We start from the raw sequence: 15,492 nt of genomic DNA, 5'->3' as shown, positions 1-15,492 counted from the left end.
TCCATTACGCTCCCTGACAATAAGACCAATCCAATCCCTGCAAAGAATAATGTTTACAACTCAAATGGTTGTGGATTCCATCCCGCAATTACACGAACCCGACCATCCACTTGATCATGGTTTGATACAAATTTATACTTGCCATGTCTATTAAAGAAAGTAGCAATGTGATAACCAGAAAGCATAGAATCTAGTCTAAACACTATGTTATGACTTTTCTCATGTAAGGAATTATAAACCGCACGTTGGGCTTCCTTCCGGACCAGCCCTCTAATATTCCAATTCAAGATCTTCATAAGAGGAGGGGGCGAAAGGGTAGTACCTTCAATCAGTAAGGCATATGAGAATCAGCCATGAGGGATTCAGTTTCCTCCTTCAGAAGAGGAGGGGCAGGCTTGCTATCAGCACTCAACTCGCCAGGATTGACTTCCATAGTGAGGTCTTGGCTAGAGGGAGTAGACAAAATGTTGCTTTGCACATGCTTGCCTTTCATTGGAAGCGAGGAGGGGAAAGAAGAATTATCTATGAGCGGGGTCAGGTTGTCTCCTGAGTTGATTGGCAATGAGGGGGGCACCTGAAAGGAGGGGGCCATCTGGGAATGGAGATCCTTCCGGGAGGGGAACTTTTTCATATGCTTCTTGAGAGAGGGAGATGATAGGGCATTCCCTGAGCCACCGCCCTTTGGGCTCCCTACAATTTTTCCTGAGAGTCCAGAGCGAGGTTGGTGAGTAGTAATCTTAGAAGTGTGCAGTACATTAGAAGGGCAGAGCAGTTTGTAGTATCCAAGGCCAGCTGGGGAAGGCCAAGAGGGCGTCGTCTCTTATTGGAGCTAGCTCCTCTACTCTGCTCCTCTCTAGCAATCCAAGCTGCCATAAGGTTGGGTTTCTCTAGATTTGTAGCCACTTGTTCATGCAGATCAGCTTGAGAGGAGAGATGGTTGTTCCCCTCCTCCATGTTTCTTTGGAGCACAGTGAACCTATTAGTTTCCAGGAGACCTCCTGCATAGTGCCAGGGCGTTTCTGTTTTGTAGATTTCCTTGCCATTCTCACTTTAATCTAGTCACTTTGGTCACAGTTGTCAGATTTTTTCTCAACATCTTGCACTGAGCTCACCCTAGACTGAGCACAGTAGAATCCAAGCGTGAAAGTGATCCACAATTGCGACAGAACCTGATCATATTTTCATAAACAATTTCCACCTAAATGAAATCTCCATTAGTTCAGCGCAAGAAAATTTCTGGTTTGTGGGGAGAAGCAGAGAGGAACCTCAATGCACATCTGGGCATAGCCCATGCGAACCAATGAACGAGTGAATGGGTCAATGTTGATGACTTCACCTCCCAATGTCCTAGCAATTCCCTCAAATATTGATTGATTCCATAGTTCTGATGCCAGATTAGGGATTTGAATCCAGATAGGAATACACGCAGTATGGTTGACTTTCATCTCCATGCCAGGACGCCAACGATTAGCAACAAAAGTTTTAGCACCACTGCACCAACAGTTCCTCCGCAAGATAGTTTGTAGTTCAGCTTTAGAGACCACCCTCATGAGGTATAATCCTTTGCCCAAAACAGAGAACTGCGGGTTGCGAACTTCCCTCCACTGGTGTCTCAAGCTCTTGAAGATGAAACTATACTCCATATTCGCTTTGGAACCTCCTCCATAAAAGGTGCCAATGGCAGCGAACCTAAATGGCTTGGTCATCTCCTCATACATTTCATCTGGGATGAAGAGAAATTTGCGTCCATTCTCCGCCCGTATCTTGAGGTCCCCCAACTTGGGGAGTTCCTGTTGAACACTGTTACCAACCATGGCGGCCAACTCTTGAGAGGAGATTGAAAAGGTGTCTTTGGGTGCTCCTCTTTACTTGAGCCCTCAACAGGATGAAGGCACTGCTTTCTATCACCAACACATAGGCCATAGTTAATCTCAGACTGCAAGGGCAAAGGATCATCCATCTCACGGTCTTCCATGGTTCCATGGTCACCTCTCTTAACGAGGCAGGGCTCTCCTTACCTGTCCAAGGATGTTGAGAAGGTGCTGGAGGCCGAAGTTCCTTCTCTACTGGTAGCAAGGGGATTAAAGCTTGTCACCCATCTTCTGAGTCACCCAGAGGAGGAGGGACGACCGCCATACGGCCGGTGGCCATAAGGTGAAACGATGGAAAATGCAATGCCCTAGTTCTTGATTTATTTTGAAGTTTTGTACTTAATATGATTGAAGATACCCTGAACCTCAATTTCCTTTGGACTAATGAGGTGCATTGTTGATTCATAACCTTTCTAGAATATCAATCATTTTCTTCACCTGTGGGTTGCAATGTACAAATCCTTGGTAGAGATTTGAGAAGTTTATACCATGTTCATTTAAATCCATCATTTTGATTTCTTCATATAATTAATACTTTTTTGTTTTATTATGTTTTGCTGTTCATGTAATTCTGGATCTCTGATATTTCTGCTTTCTTTATGACGAGCTTCGATGAGAACATTTAAAAGAGTCAGGTTGAAAGATAAATGTGTTTATCAAACCATCGAGTCGAACCTCTTTTGTTGAGGTTTGGTGAGTTGAGCCGTGCTCGAGCTCGAGCTGGCCCAACTTGGGTTCGATTAGACTCGTGTTTAGGCCTAATAACACACAAACAGTTTTTAAGGGAGCTATGGGTGATGCGCCAAAAGTTTGTATGTCAGCATCACATTGCTATATATATATATATATATATATATATATATATATATATATATATATATATATAAATATAAAGAGAAACAAATAAAAAAAGATGAAAAGATGAGTTTTAAATAAATATATCAGGCTCCCAATACCGGATTCGGGCAAGCCAAGTTTTTTTTTTTATCAGGCCTACTTGAATGCCAAATAGCCAGCCCAAACAGAACTGGGTATTTGACTACTCATGACTTGATCCCTTGCCCACCTTGAAAAGAATGAAAACCCTTCCACATTTTTAGAAAATAGCGAGCGACCCCAGAATTAACCTACCTTTTAATATATATATATATATATATATAAAGAGAAAAAAATAAAAAAAGATGAAAAGATGAGTTTTAAATAAATATATCTGAGTCAGGCTCCCAATACTCGATTCGGGCAAGCCAAGTTTTTTTTTTTATCAGGCCTACTTGAATGCCAAATAGCCAGCTGGGTATTGACTACCCATGACTTGATCCCTTGCCCACCTTGAAAAGAATGAAAACCCTTCCACATTTTTAGAAAATAGCGAGGGACCTCAGAATTAACCTACCTTTTAATATATATATATATATATATATATATAAAGAGAAAAAAAATAAAAAAAGATGAAAAGATGAATTTTAAATAAATATATCTGAGTCAGGCTCCCAATACCCGATTCAGTTTTTTTTTTATCAGGCCTACTTGAATGCCAAATAGCCAGCTGGGTATTGACTACCCATGACTTGATCCCTTGCCCACCTTGAAAAGAATGAAAACCCTTTCACATTTTTAGAAAATAGCGAGGACCCCAGAATTAACCTACCTTTTAATATATATATATATATATATATATATATATATATATATATATATATATATATTATAAATTTTTTACATCGCACATTATGTGTGAAAACCGCCAAATATTTTACGTGCGGTTTGATCATCTGTTAAGCAAAAGATATCAGTTTTTGTAAAAATTGACATTTTTTAATTTTAATTTCAAGCTCTTATTTGACAAATTTCATAAAAAAACCAGTAATATTAAAAGCCACAAAAAATAATTGTTTTATGAAAATTTTGCAAGATTAAATCTGGTGGTACCGTTCATTGTGTTACAGCTGATCAATCGAGCTCACACTTGAAAGGTTTTTGGTTATTAAACATTTTATATTTTTGTGAACCGGTGCATCACAACCTTATGCTTGGGTGTGTTGGAATAACGAGCTTTACATAGGATAACACAGTTTATTGCCTTGAATCACATATCATTTGTCATAGTAAATTTTTTGTTTGGTCACGTATTCAGATTTGAATGTGAAAGAATGAAAGTTTTTATATAGGTTTGAGTGCGATTCTAATTACAAATTGAGGAACAAATCCCAAACTTGATCTTTACACTAGTTTGGGATTAAGAAGGACATGTTTTGTGGCAAATTTATAAAATATTTATAGGGCCTGTTTGGGAATAGTTATATTATGTTCTTATGTATCTAAATTAAAAATTGTTTAGGTTTATTAGACACTTACAAAGATATTATATTATTGTAGACGCATAAAACATAACAATTTTTTATTAGTGCCAAACAGCGTAAGTAATTGTTACGTAAAACTGTCCAAAAAATAGGACAGGTTTAAGGAATCTTGTAACATACCATTTCATCAATCTATTATAAATTTTGAGACAAAATCATCCCTACATTTAAATTATAAAAGTGAAATAGAAAAAATGAAAGAAAAAAGGGCGGATCCAGGGAACTTTGCTCGAGAAAAACGGTCGGACCCCTTCTTCTTTTTTTGAGAAAAAAGTTTTTACCTGTTGGGGCGTTTTCCCATGGCAGTTTCCTGCGTTCTACCTCCATAGTATTTGGTCACTAGCGTTGGTACCTTTGGAAAAGCATCCTCCTCAGCAGCCAGCCCTCCGCCGCTTTCTGGTAAGCTGTTCAGTCTCTCTCTCTGTGTCTGATTTTTTCTGGCCATGCCTCTCTTCGTCTCGCTTTTTTGAAGGCCTTGTTATATCCCCTTTTTTGTACCTTCGTTTATCCCACTCTCTCTCTCTCTCTCCCCCCACCGCCCCAACCCTTTCTGAAACGCCCAGATGGGTCACCCAAAGTGTCGCTGATCGGTCTTTGCCTCTGTAGTTTCAGGTATCACCGGCACATTTGGCTATTTTGCATCTGTTGAATCACATAACCAAGGAAGATGTATATATATGATATGGCTTACTGTTTCCCTCTTTCGTTTATCCTCTATTTTTCCTTTTCTAAGTGAGTTAATGAAACAATATGAGTAATGGCGACATGCAGCCCAGATACTTGGGTTGCAGAGTAAGCTGGAGTTGGAAGTGCAGCTTACGTTTCATGACTTTTCCTTTTAGAACGGTTTCTGTTCTGTAAATCCGCGGTAAATGATGGAGGAGGACCCATTTAATTTACTGCCTTCAATGCGGGGCATTTTGTTTTTAGATTGTGGTAGTTTTCTTTCTGAACATCGTGATGCATTGACGGCGATTAAGCCTACAAACTAAAGCCTGTAAACGGCAGACAGTTACACAACTTACTATTAGATTTAACATGAAATTAATATCTATAATATCTAAGTTCCATCACGCTAGAGATTACAGTAGATCGCATGGTTATAACCGGGCATGCTACTTCTTTTATCTGTTTTTATTGAAGTGAAATGTTGGCAAAAAAAAAAAAGGGTATTTGATCTTTTAGCGGCACGACACAATCTATTGTTCCATGGTGAATTGCCATCAAAAGATGAAAGTTGGTTTCTGCACTTCCATTTCCGCTTAATCTAGAAACCGAGGTTGTTCTAACTTCTAATTAAGCTGGATACATCTGATTCCATCCTTATTTACTTTCGATGGAGACTAGTCTCATGTTGTCGCCATTAATGCTTTCAGGTTCTTATTACCAGTACCAAGCTATCGGCTTTGTAAGGAAATGATAGTGCCACTTTCAGGCTTCTATTTGTTAAATGGTATATAGCTGATGAAGATTTTGAGACATTGAGAATTTTCCAATTATAGATGATTGGAGTGCATAGGCTTCTGTGGAAGCTAAAGCTACTTCCTGGGTATGGGTTGTTCATTATGTTGATGGTAGTATGAACTGGTTTCACTAGCTGGATGCAGATTTCTTCTATTGGACGGACTCCATGAAACCTTTCATTTTGCCATGACATGTCGGTGAATGATTCTTAGTAAATGAGATAACCTTTGGCCGGCATGTGTACTAAAAGTGCAATTTTCTTTTCAATAGCAAAAGCCGACAATGAACTGTTTGTTGATCGAACTGAGCATACACATGATATACTACTTGTTTGACTGTTAATGTTGGTTATTGTTTGACTGTTATTCACGCTCAGACGGGCATTTTTTTAAGGTGGATGGTCGTTAATAGTAAGGAGGATGGGTGGTTGGTTCTTTTCAACGGTTAAAGGTAGGATTTTACAAATGGTATTTTAATAATATGTACATCAAACGTGAAATAATAATACCTAGAATAATTATCCCATGTATTTGTTAGAACGTGTATAAGGGTTGGGTGACGTCCGGATCTGGATCCAGATCCAGATGTCATATTAGGTGTTGTTTCCTTTTTAACGTTATGTTTTCTCATTAATGACATGGCTGTAAAATTCTATGTTTTTAGTAGGACTTATTAGTCCATGGTATAAAGATCGATTTTGAATATAATGTTAGGGTTTAGCAGACAGTTGCTGATGCCCCCCAATCTTTGGCACTTCTCTTCTCCTTCTCTCTTGTTTTTTTTTTGTGCATGAGTCTTCGGTGGGTGATACAGTAATCTTGATATTGGAAAATTTTAAAGAGTATTAACACACACTTGGGTTATAGAAGATGGAACTTTTGTTCCACCTTCTAAATACCTCGTATAGTATTAAATGCCTCACATTTTAATGCCAGACATTTAGATACTGTGCATTCAAATGCCCCTTCAATGAATCTCAGGATTGTGTTACATAGTTCCCACAACTCTTTGCTTCTAATAAAGTGTTCCATAGTTTTTGCCCATTGAATATAATTGGTTGAGGTAAGCTTAGGGTGAGGAATATAGGTAGTTTTGTCATCCATGATTTGTACCTTCTATTATTGTGATTGACTTGTTGAACACTGATGAGAGAGATGTCCACAAAAACAGCAACAAAAGAACTTGTGACAGTACCAAAAATGATGCCACAACTGTCCCGAAATACATGCTTATATCAGCATCTTTTCCAGCAAGAAAGCAGGTTCTTCTTTATGCAGAAACAGCAGCAGAAAAACGTCAATTTTCAGCCCTAGCGATTTCACCAAACAGTTGGTGAACTCTACAGTCACGAGGGACAGCAAGAACTAATCTTCAAAATCAGCAAATCTAAGGCCAAACCAAAGCTTTGATGCCACGTAAATCAGAACTGAGCTAGCAGACAGAAAGGTCCCAAAAACGGGCACTTGAAGATACCAGCCACACCAATAATACAGACAAAGAAAATCCTCCAAGCTATTGGAGAATAAATTAGATTGCTGAAATTTAAAGCATAACATAACCCAGGCCAAAGAGCCTTACAAAGCAAGGGACTCAAGTCCCTTTATATATAGAGCAGAATAAAGAAGAGGAAAGTGGAGCTAGCTGTTGGGCCAGCTCCAACAGCTAGTTTTACAGCCAACAGCTAGCTTCCTAACTAGCTGAACAAAAGGAAAAATAAAAATGTAGAAAAGGGCAGAAAAAGAACAGAAGAATACATAGAAAGAAAAATACATAAAAAACCTATGCACATATGACATATACATATATTATAGATACAATAATACATCAAACATCCAAAAGTGTATGACCTATGATAGTACAATGTACATATAAAATATATATATGTGTGATGAATTGCTGCTTATCACGAGAATTCATGATTTCTTTTGTTTTCTGCAGGACGAATTGTGTCATGCTGTCATGTTTGCCTTTGCATATAAGCAAGATCTTCCGAAGGCAATGACTGCTGACCGATAGGCTTGCATTATATTCCCTTCATCAGAAATGATGGTATGAAACTACACTCTCCATACTGTCTAGTGGTAATTTAATCAAGTGTGGCTACGGTAGGGTGTTTGACATTAAAATACCTTTTTTCCTGGAATAAAATTTTGTGTTCATCTGTTTAGATGCTTATTTTTGTTGATTAAGTATCTTATGTAAGAGATAGTGCATCTAAGATCCCCAGTTGTTACGAACAATAGATCTAAGGTGCTTCTAGTTTCTTGTGCTTTCTATCGTTGCTAAAACAAACTCCTGATCTAAGATCCCCAGGATTTTAGATCACCTTTGATCTAAGATTTCATTGATGTGATCATATCATTATCTAGATACCAAAATCTTTTACAATATAACAAACTTAAACCCCGAAACATCCCCACATTTTTCTTCTCTATGCTCGTCTTTGAGGAGTAAGTGGGAGAGAGGAATCCAGGGTGATTGTTGATTTCTGTGCTTTTTGGAGACACGACATCACCTCCTATTCCCCTTCACATGCTATTATCCAAGTTCTTTCGCCAACTTCCCCTCCTTTCTTCTCCTTCTTCTTGTTTTTTATGCTATTTTCCTCTACTTCCATAAGATTATGTCTGCCAAATCTCTTTCCCCTTCTTCATCCTATGCTATTTTCCCGCTTCTTCATCTTCTTCCATATTCTTCCCTGTTTAAATGTTCCTCGCATTAAGAGATATTGATTGGCTGCCATCCACATGCTTTTTTAACTATTCCGTATCTTCTTTGTGGTTCCATTAGAATTGGGACGGTTGTTTATCCTGAAATAAGTTACCCTTGGATATTTTAGAACAATGGACAAAGGAGTTAAGCAAGTAGGTGCTCCCAGGGTCCAACTGAAGTCAAGCAGGTGAGCCTCGCTGTTTCTGATCTTAGTGTACTCCAATTCTTCCATTTTGATGTTTCTTTTGATGTCCTTATATTTAACAACCTCATGATTTATATATCTAATCCTTTCCCCCAAGCACAAGAAGAAAAACCCATAATGCCATATTGCTAATTTTCTTTCCCATGCAGTCTGTGTATGACTTTTGTTTTGTTTCAACTTACTTTTAATAGTTTCTACAAGTTCCCCTGTAAGTCTTGAATTATCGTAAAAATTGGATAAATATCAGGTGTTTTTGGTTAGCAGGAATTTTTTTGTGCATGAGACTTTATAGCCAATTACTGAAACTGAAATAACTTCGTGGTGTAGGAGGAGTTTGAGAAGGAATCAATGCCTTCCATGGCTGGCTTCTCCCATCAGCGATCGCTTTGCCATGCAAACAGTAATGTGGAAACCAGCAGCCTTGACAACAGAAATGTCAGATGGAGCAAAGGGAGGAATGATCCATTGCGGAGGTCATTTTTGCTTAAATCTTACATTTTTTTGCTTTTGTTTATTTGTTGTTAAAGTATTATCACTCTTCAGTTGTGATCTGTTTTTAGAAAACAAAAATATTAACCTAGAAGATGCCTTCCTGTTGTTGTGTTTTGGCATGCTGCATTGGAAGCCTTACTTGGTCTTTTAGTTTCTTGAGCATAGTGGCTTTCAGTGTGAGTATTATCATCTTCTATGCAAAATGGAGTTTTCTATCAAGCATCTATAATGGTAGTATCACTGTCACATGCATGGGCATGGGTCTAGAGGTTCTAAACTTAGTCCAGTCCATTACATCCATAGTATGTGCTTGTTTGCAGCCCACGCTCAACTCTGGACCTGGATTCTCGGGGTGTTTGAAATCACAAGGGCCGGAGATGTGCTGTGTCTGCCGTAAGTGTGATGCTGATTGTGCTCCTGTTGTCCAAGGGTTCACATGTGTGGGCATCTGACATGAGGGCAAATATGACAATCTCTGATAGCCAAAGTGCTGAACTGATTATGCTCCTGTGGTCTTCGTGGTGAGAGAGGCTATCTCTCCCTCTATCTGTTTGAAAAAAGGAAAAACCTATATTTCTTCAACATGCTTTTTGCTATTAACTGCAACCGATGGTTGCCTCTAAAAGCATTTAAATATGGTATATTGGTATGGTAAGTGAACATGAAAACAGGTGCAAGGAGGGCCATGGCTTATCTGGTTTCTCTTCTCTTGTGGAAGAAAAGACTCTCTTGTGAATGATAGGATCCTTAGATGATCAGGAGATTGCAGACGGGTCTCCTTTCCTAGTAGCCAAAATTGTGCCTGGTCCCTAGTCTGCCTTGTTTTCAACTAGGCTTGGTCCCTTAAAAAATGTGGTAGTTTTTTTCTTTTTGTTTCTTCTTCTTCTCCTATTTTTACATTTCTTTAATTTTTTTCATATTTTTTCCTTTTTTCTTCTTGCTCCTCTCTTTTACTCTCCTTTTTCTTCCTCCTCCTCTTTTTCTTTCATTACTTTTTTTGCCCCATCTAGGCACTGCCTAGTCCTTTTTGTAGGTGACTGGACAGCACTTTGACTACTAAGCCTTCTCCTCTTCTCTATTAGGAGATAGAAGTATTAAATAGTCATCTACATAAATGTTTTTTACTTGTCTCTGTGTGTGTGTTTGTGTATGTGTGTTTGTAATAAATATTTGTGTATGGGTGTGCATATATGACACTTTCAAATATCATTGTGTGACACTCTTGGTGGCATGGTGCCCTGTGTTATAATCTTAGTTGTTAAGGCGCCCGGTGCCTGGGTGCCTTGGCAAAAAGGCAATTTTTTCTTTTTGTTTTTTTAGTTATGTTAACCATTACATAATAAAATTATGTACTTACTGACTGAACTGTAAGCTTCTATTCCAAGTAAAACTTGAAAAATCGTTTTGTTCTGTTCTAACTGAATGATTATACTTCTTACGTAAAGTCAAAAAGTAAAACATGAAAAACTGTTCTGTTCTTGTTTACATGACAGATTAACAATACATTTCCAGCTTGTTTACATACTGGAAAACTGTGCTATTCTGTTCTAGCTGATGCCTTAGTTTGATAGTCAAAAGAAAACACAAACACATCATTCTTGTTTACATACTGGACAATGCTTGCATTTCTTAATAGACTATTTCAGTTATACACCTTATAGACTATTTCATTTGAATCATTTCAAACAAAAATCATATCAAATCAGTACATATAATATACATTACAAGTTTACAACAGATTGTACATATAACATACATATAACAAACAGAACACCCTCACAAATGAGAAAAATAAATCTGTATTCAGGTTGCAAAAGTGAGGTGTGCACGTATTTCTCTGATTACCAGAAATGTACGAAACGAGAGAACCTGGTGGTCTTTTTTCCATAAACCTAGGTTTTAACATGGGTAAGAAGGCTGGCATAGGTTCCACAAAATATGCTTTAGAGCACGTAAGAATATACAACAATTCGTTGGTTTTATAGAATATGTACTTAACGTATGGCTGGAACCTCCACTTGATGAGTTGATATAGAATATGTAATTAACGTACAATGAAGTATACTTAAAGAATAGATATTATATAATATAACTGCATATAATATAAGTATATACGGTATAACAGTGTATAATAAAATTACAGGACTTAATTTGAAGGTGACTTTTCACCTTCCCATGGATTAGGCGTGCTAGCATCTAGTCCAGCTTAGGCACACCTAGGCGCCAGTCCAGCACATGTTGCCTAAGTGATGGACTTAGGCGACGGGTGTGGACTCACGCCTAGGCATGGACTAGTCCACGCCTTAACAACTAAGGTTATAATTCATGCCTATGCCTATGTGTCATGCCTATACCTATGTGAAGTGTGTCCTCTTAACTGAATTATTGGACCTGATTCAGTTTACTGTTTTAAGTTTCAGCTTGCTTTGGTAAATGCAGGATTCCGTTTTCTTTCTGTGAATCTTTTCACATTTGTCAATAGATTCAGCACTATTCTGTGCAGTTTACTGTATGTTATCTTTTTCACAGAAGTCTTACTAGAACATTTCTGTGACGTGGCTATGCATGTATCTACTTTAACTAATGACTTACTAAGCATTCATGCTTCTTTGTGTTAGCCATGATAACAAGGACCACCCCTTCACAAAAGAAACCCAACAATGCATACACACTCACCCCTACTCCCCGATCAGGGATCTCCCTCACCAGAGGGGCCAGACACTCAATGCTCGTGATGATTCCCAACTCAGGTCCTTCAACCATGTATATAAAGCACTACTGGATCAGTCCCGTAGGGATCTGATCCAATCTCATACCCGGTGCCTAACACTTTGAGTTGACTTCTTTTGTCATTCTTTCTTGAGGTCCTTACCTGGAACACACTAGCTTAGATGATTTTTCTGTTCAGCAATCCTCCGACGTCTTTTTCAACAAAGGCCTTATTATGATATCTTGGGACAGTTTTTCTGTTATCTTATTCTTATTTGAGGGTGTAGCTGAAATAGTTAGTGCTGCTTTTGTTCTTAGCTTCTGACATAGTCAATGATCCAGGTACTGTTGAGTATAAAATATCATACTTACAAACTGTGGCATTGCATGATTCACAATCTAATATTTTTGTAAATGAACTAATCAGAATTCTTTGTCGTACTTTGTTTGCATGATTCAGGAGGCAGGAGATAGCAAAACAAAGACGGTCCTTGCCCATAGCATCAGGTATTGACATTAAGAAAATCAAAATTATCATGTAACTGCATATTAAGCATGCTTTATGGTATACCATTCATCCTATCAACAAAGCAGGGAAATGGGTTCTCTGACAAGGGAGAGAAGATTATCTTGAGATATGAAGTTTTCTGTTGCTTCTAGCAAGTGGTGTATCTGCATTTGTCTGGACTTTGATCTGTGCGTGGATGTGAATTTCCTGTAGTTGAGCAACGAATTGTGGAGGAGGTGAGGAAGAATGACACACTTGTAATTGTTGGTGAGACAGGAAGTGGGAAAACTACACGTAAGTTTTTTCTTAGTAACCTTTTAAGTTTTAATATATAATACCAGATAATGCTTTTGAATATTTCCCTCCATGCTCGGGTAAATTCTTGTCTGGAGATAAGGAAATTATATCCAAGGGTTACAAGTATGCACTGAAGGTGTATTATCTAGCACTGTGTTTAAATAATCTGTTCTCATACGATACTTTGGACGTGCTAGTTTTGGATATGTCAAACTAGATTATTCAGTATTGGATATGATGAAACTGATTGCATCTATATCTTTTTTTTTTCTTCCACAATGCAACTAATTCAAAGATGGTTTAATAAGAATGGGAAAGGAAAAGATAAGAAAAAGAAACTGGGCCTAGCTGTATGCTTAATTGAGCATGAAGCAAGAAGAGAAAAGAGATAAAGGAACAAATAAAAGAAAATTAAATATTCAGTATTGGATATGATGAAACTGATTGCATCTATATCTTTTCTTTTTCTTCCACAATGCAACTAATTCAAAGATGGTTTAATAAGAATGGGAAAGGAAAAGATAAGAAAAAGAAACTGGTCCTAGCTGTATGCTTAATTGAGCATGAAGCAAGAAGAGAAAAGAGATAAGGAACAAATAAAAGAAAATTAAATTTTTTATTGATCGTTGAGTTTATGTTATCTGCCATCTACTAGGGCACCCTGGTATAGGCATAGACACACCGAGGCGCACCTTTGAGTGGAAACTTTTATTCTCAAGATAAGGGTAAGCATAAAACCTAGGGAAGCCTAGGTGGGACTAGGCACATTAAACAGTCCGAATACCATTAACACCGACCTATGTGGTTAAAAGCGTATGATGCAAGCTAGGTAGTGATTTGTGCCTGGAGCCTTGTTTGGCCACTTTCCGTTGGGTCTATATGAGCCGGGAACGGCAGGAAGAGGCTCACATCGAGGAGGAGGAAGAAGCATCTGAGTGTAAACTTGTCAACATTGGGGACATGGGGCCAATCGGTGTGGCAATGAGTGAGAAAGCGACACATTGCAGCCTGCTACCTCAAGCGGTGGAACAGGAGTTCACTCCTCGCAATTAACGTCAGTCAATCGAGGGGCCTGCTGACATGCCAGCTTGCCCAGGTATGTTGACACCTGAAAACTTATCCCTGGTATCGTGTTCCTTAATTGCTACAGATCGAGCCATGGTGTTACTCTCAGATAGCTTCAGCCATAGGTGGATGGGACTAGGGACATTAAGTGGTGCCAGAAGGAAGAAAAATAACAGTAAAATGCAATATATTTTTTTTAAAATTAACGGTAATTTGGTGTGTTTGTTAATGAACAACTGGTGACATGAACTTATAACAAGAAAATGATTAAATACATGATGATATCCACGTTAAACATTTGATATCATGATAATAAGCATAATTAGATTATTGAAATATCAAATTTAATAAAATTGAACGATTGAAGTTTAAAGATTAAATAATGTGAAGAGAGGAACTATACGGTTTATTATCAACACTTTTCAATGCTTTAGAGCATGGAAAATCTTTTGTTCTCATAAACGCCCACCACTTAAATCTCTAATTCTAATATCTAAAATCTAAAAATAAACTCAAGTAAAAAATTACCAATGTATTCTTCTTCTAAAGGGGGAAGATAAACCATTAAAGTATTCACAGCTTCCATGCTGACCTTGCTTGTCGTAAAACTGTCTTATATTATAGTTTTGTTAAACAAGAAATGCAAGGTAGTTAAAAATACTAAGACAACATAAAACTAATCTATACTTTGCAAAAATTATGTTTCACATAAAAAGTGGCGAGGAAAAAATCTGCATCAAAGCAGGAAAAAGGAAGAGGAAGAAGAAGGAAAATTAAAAGAAACAAGAAGAAGATCTAGGTTGTTGAAGTAAAGAAGCCTAGGCTATTGAGTACCTGAGTTAGCCAAGGTGCTGCAGGTAACGACCTAGGTGTTTAGACGGCAGGCTGCCCAGTAACAGCCAGGTTAGGCAATCTGCCAACCCTGGGGACTAGTTAAGCATATACAGAAGGCTACGCTCCCTTTGACAACATTTTTAATCACATAAACACTGACACATTGAACATTTATTAGCAGTTAGCACTAAACATAATTGAATGTTTAGAAGAATAACTTAGAAAGTTAAATAATTGAAGTTAAAGATTGAATAACATAAAAAAGCAAGTTTATAATCTAAGTTGCTGCATTGCAATTATCATGGAGGATGAAAAATCTTATGATTTCCTAAACACCAACAACTAAATCTGTAGTTCTAATTTCTAAAACCGAAAAGCCTAAACTAAAGCTAAAATTACTCATCTGATTTTCTTCTTCAAAAGAGAGAACATAAATCCTAACATACCTACAACTTCCATGTTAACAGTGCTTGTCATAAAACTGTGTTCTATCATTGTTCTAATAAACAGAGAAAGCATTAGTCTCTCTCTCTCTCTTTCTCTCTCTCTCTTTTACATACGTGTGACTTATAATTTTGTAATACAAAATCACATGCAACACCAAAAAGATTGAGGAAGAGAAAATTTGCAATAAAAGTAGAGAAGAAGAAAAATGAAAAAAGCCTTCAGATTGCAAACAAAGAAGAAGAAGAAGAAGAAGAAGAAGAAGAAGAAGAAGAAGAAGAAGAAGAAGTTGGAGAAGAGAGAAAAAAGAATTTATGTTTCTGAAGAAAGAGAGTGCATAGGCAAAACTAGGCACCCTTGCAATGTCCTAGGCGTTTTCAGATTGCATGTCATGTTACCTAGGAGCCAGCCTAGCCGACTAGTCAAGCATTAGGGGCTTAGGCGAGCCTAGGCACAAGACTAGGTACCTGTACTACAAAATAGGAAGTTCGTCATAAATTTATTTTAAAAAGGAAAATCTTTTCCAGAACA

The 15,492-nt window shown here is 37.7% G+C and overlaps 1 protein-coding gene across 8 annotated transcripts in view; it reads left to right on the top strand.

Moving 5' to 3' along the window:
* Window positions 1–4,472: 4,472 nt before the first annotated feature.
* The window catches only part of LOC116264085 (pre-mRNA-splicing factor ATP-dependent RNA helicase DEAH10-like), a 35,332-nt gene continuing 24,312 nt past the window's right edge, over window positions 4,473–15,492 (top strand). The window contains exons 1-7 of one of the 8 annotated variants that reach the window (XM_031644049.2): window positions 4,486–4,630; window positions 5,608–5,684; window positions 7,634–7,744; window positions 8,535–8,594; window positions 8,940–9,085; window positions 12,274–12,320; window positions 12,535–12,615. In XM_031644049.2, coding sequence (XP_031499909.1) covers window positions 8,961–9,085; window positions 12,274–12,320; window positions 12,535–12,615 — 253 coding nt within the window. In that variant the 5' untranslated portion in view covers window positions 4,486–4,630; window positions 5,608–5,684; window positions 7,634–7,744; window positions 8,535–8,594; window positions 8,940–8,960. Of the gene's footprint in view, window positions 4,631–4,690; window positions 4,844–5,607; window positions 5,781–7,633; window positions 7,745–8,534; window positions 8,595–8,939; window positions 9,086–12,273; window positions 12,321–12,534; window positions 12,616–15,492 lie in introns of those variants that run through there. The other 7 variants (XM_031644050.2, XM_031644048.2, XM_031644045.2 and 4 more) reach the window with 7 other exon arrangements.

Source organism: Nymphaea colorata, chromosome 11, assembly GCF_008831285.2.
Source record: "Nymphaea colorata isolate Beijing-Zhang1983 chromosome 11, ASM883128v2, whole genome shotgun sequence".
NCBI classification, from domain to species: domain Eukaryota; kingdom Viridiplantae; phylum Streptophyta; class Magnoliopsida; order Nymphaeales; family Nymphaeaceae; genus Nymphaea; species Nymphaea colorata.
Note: the sequence above shows the minus strand (reverse complement) of the source record. Positions and strands in the feature narration are given on the sequence as shown.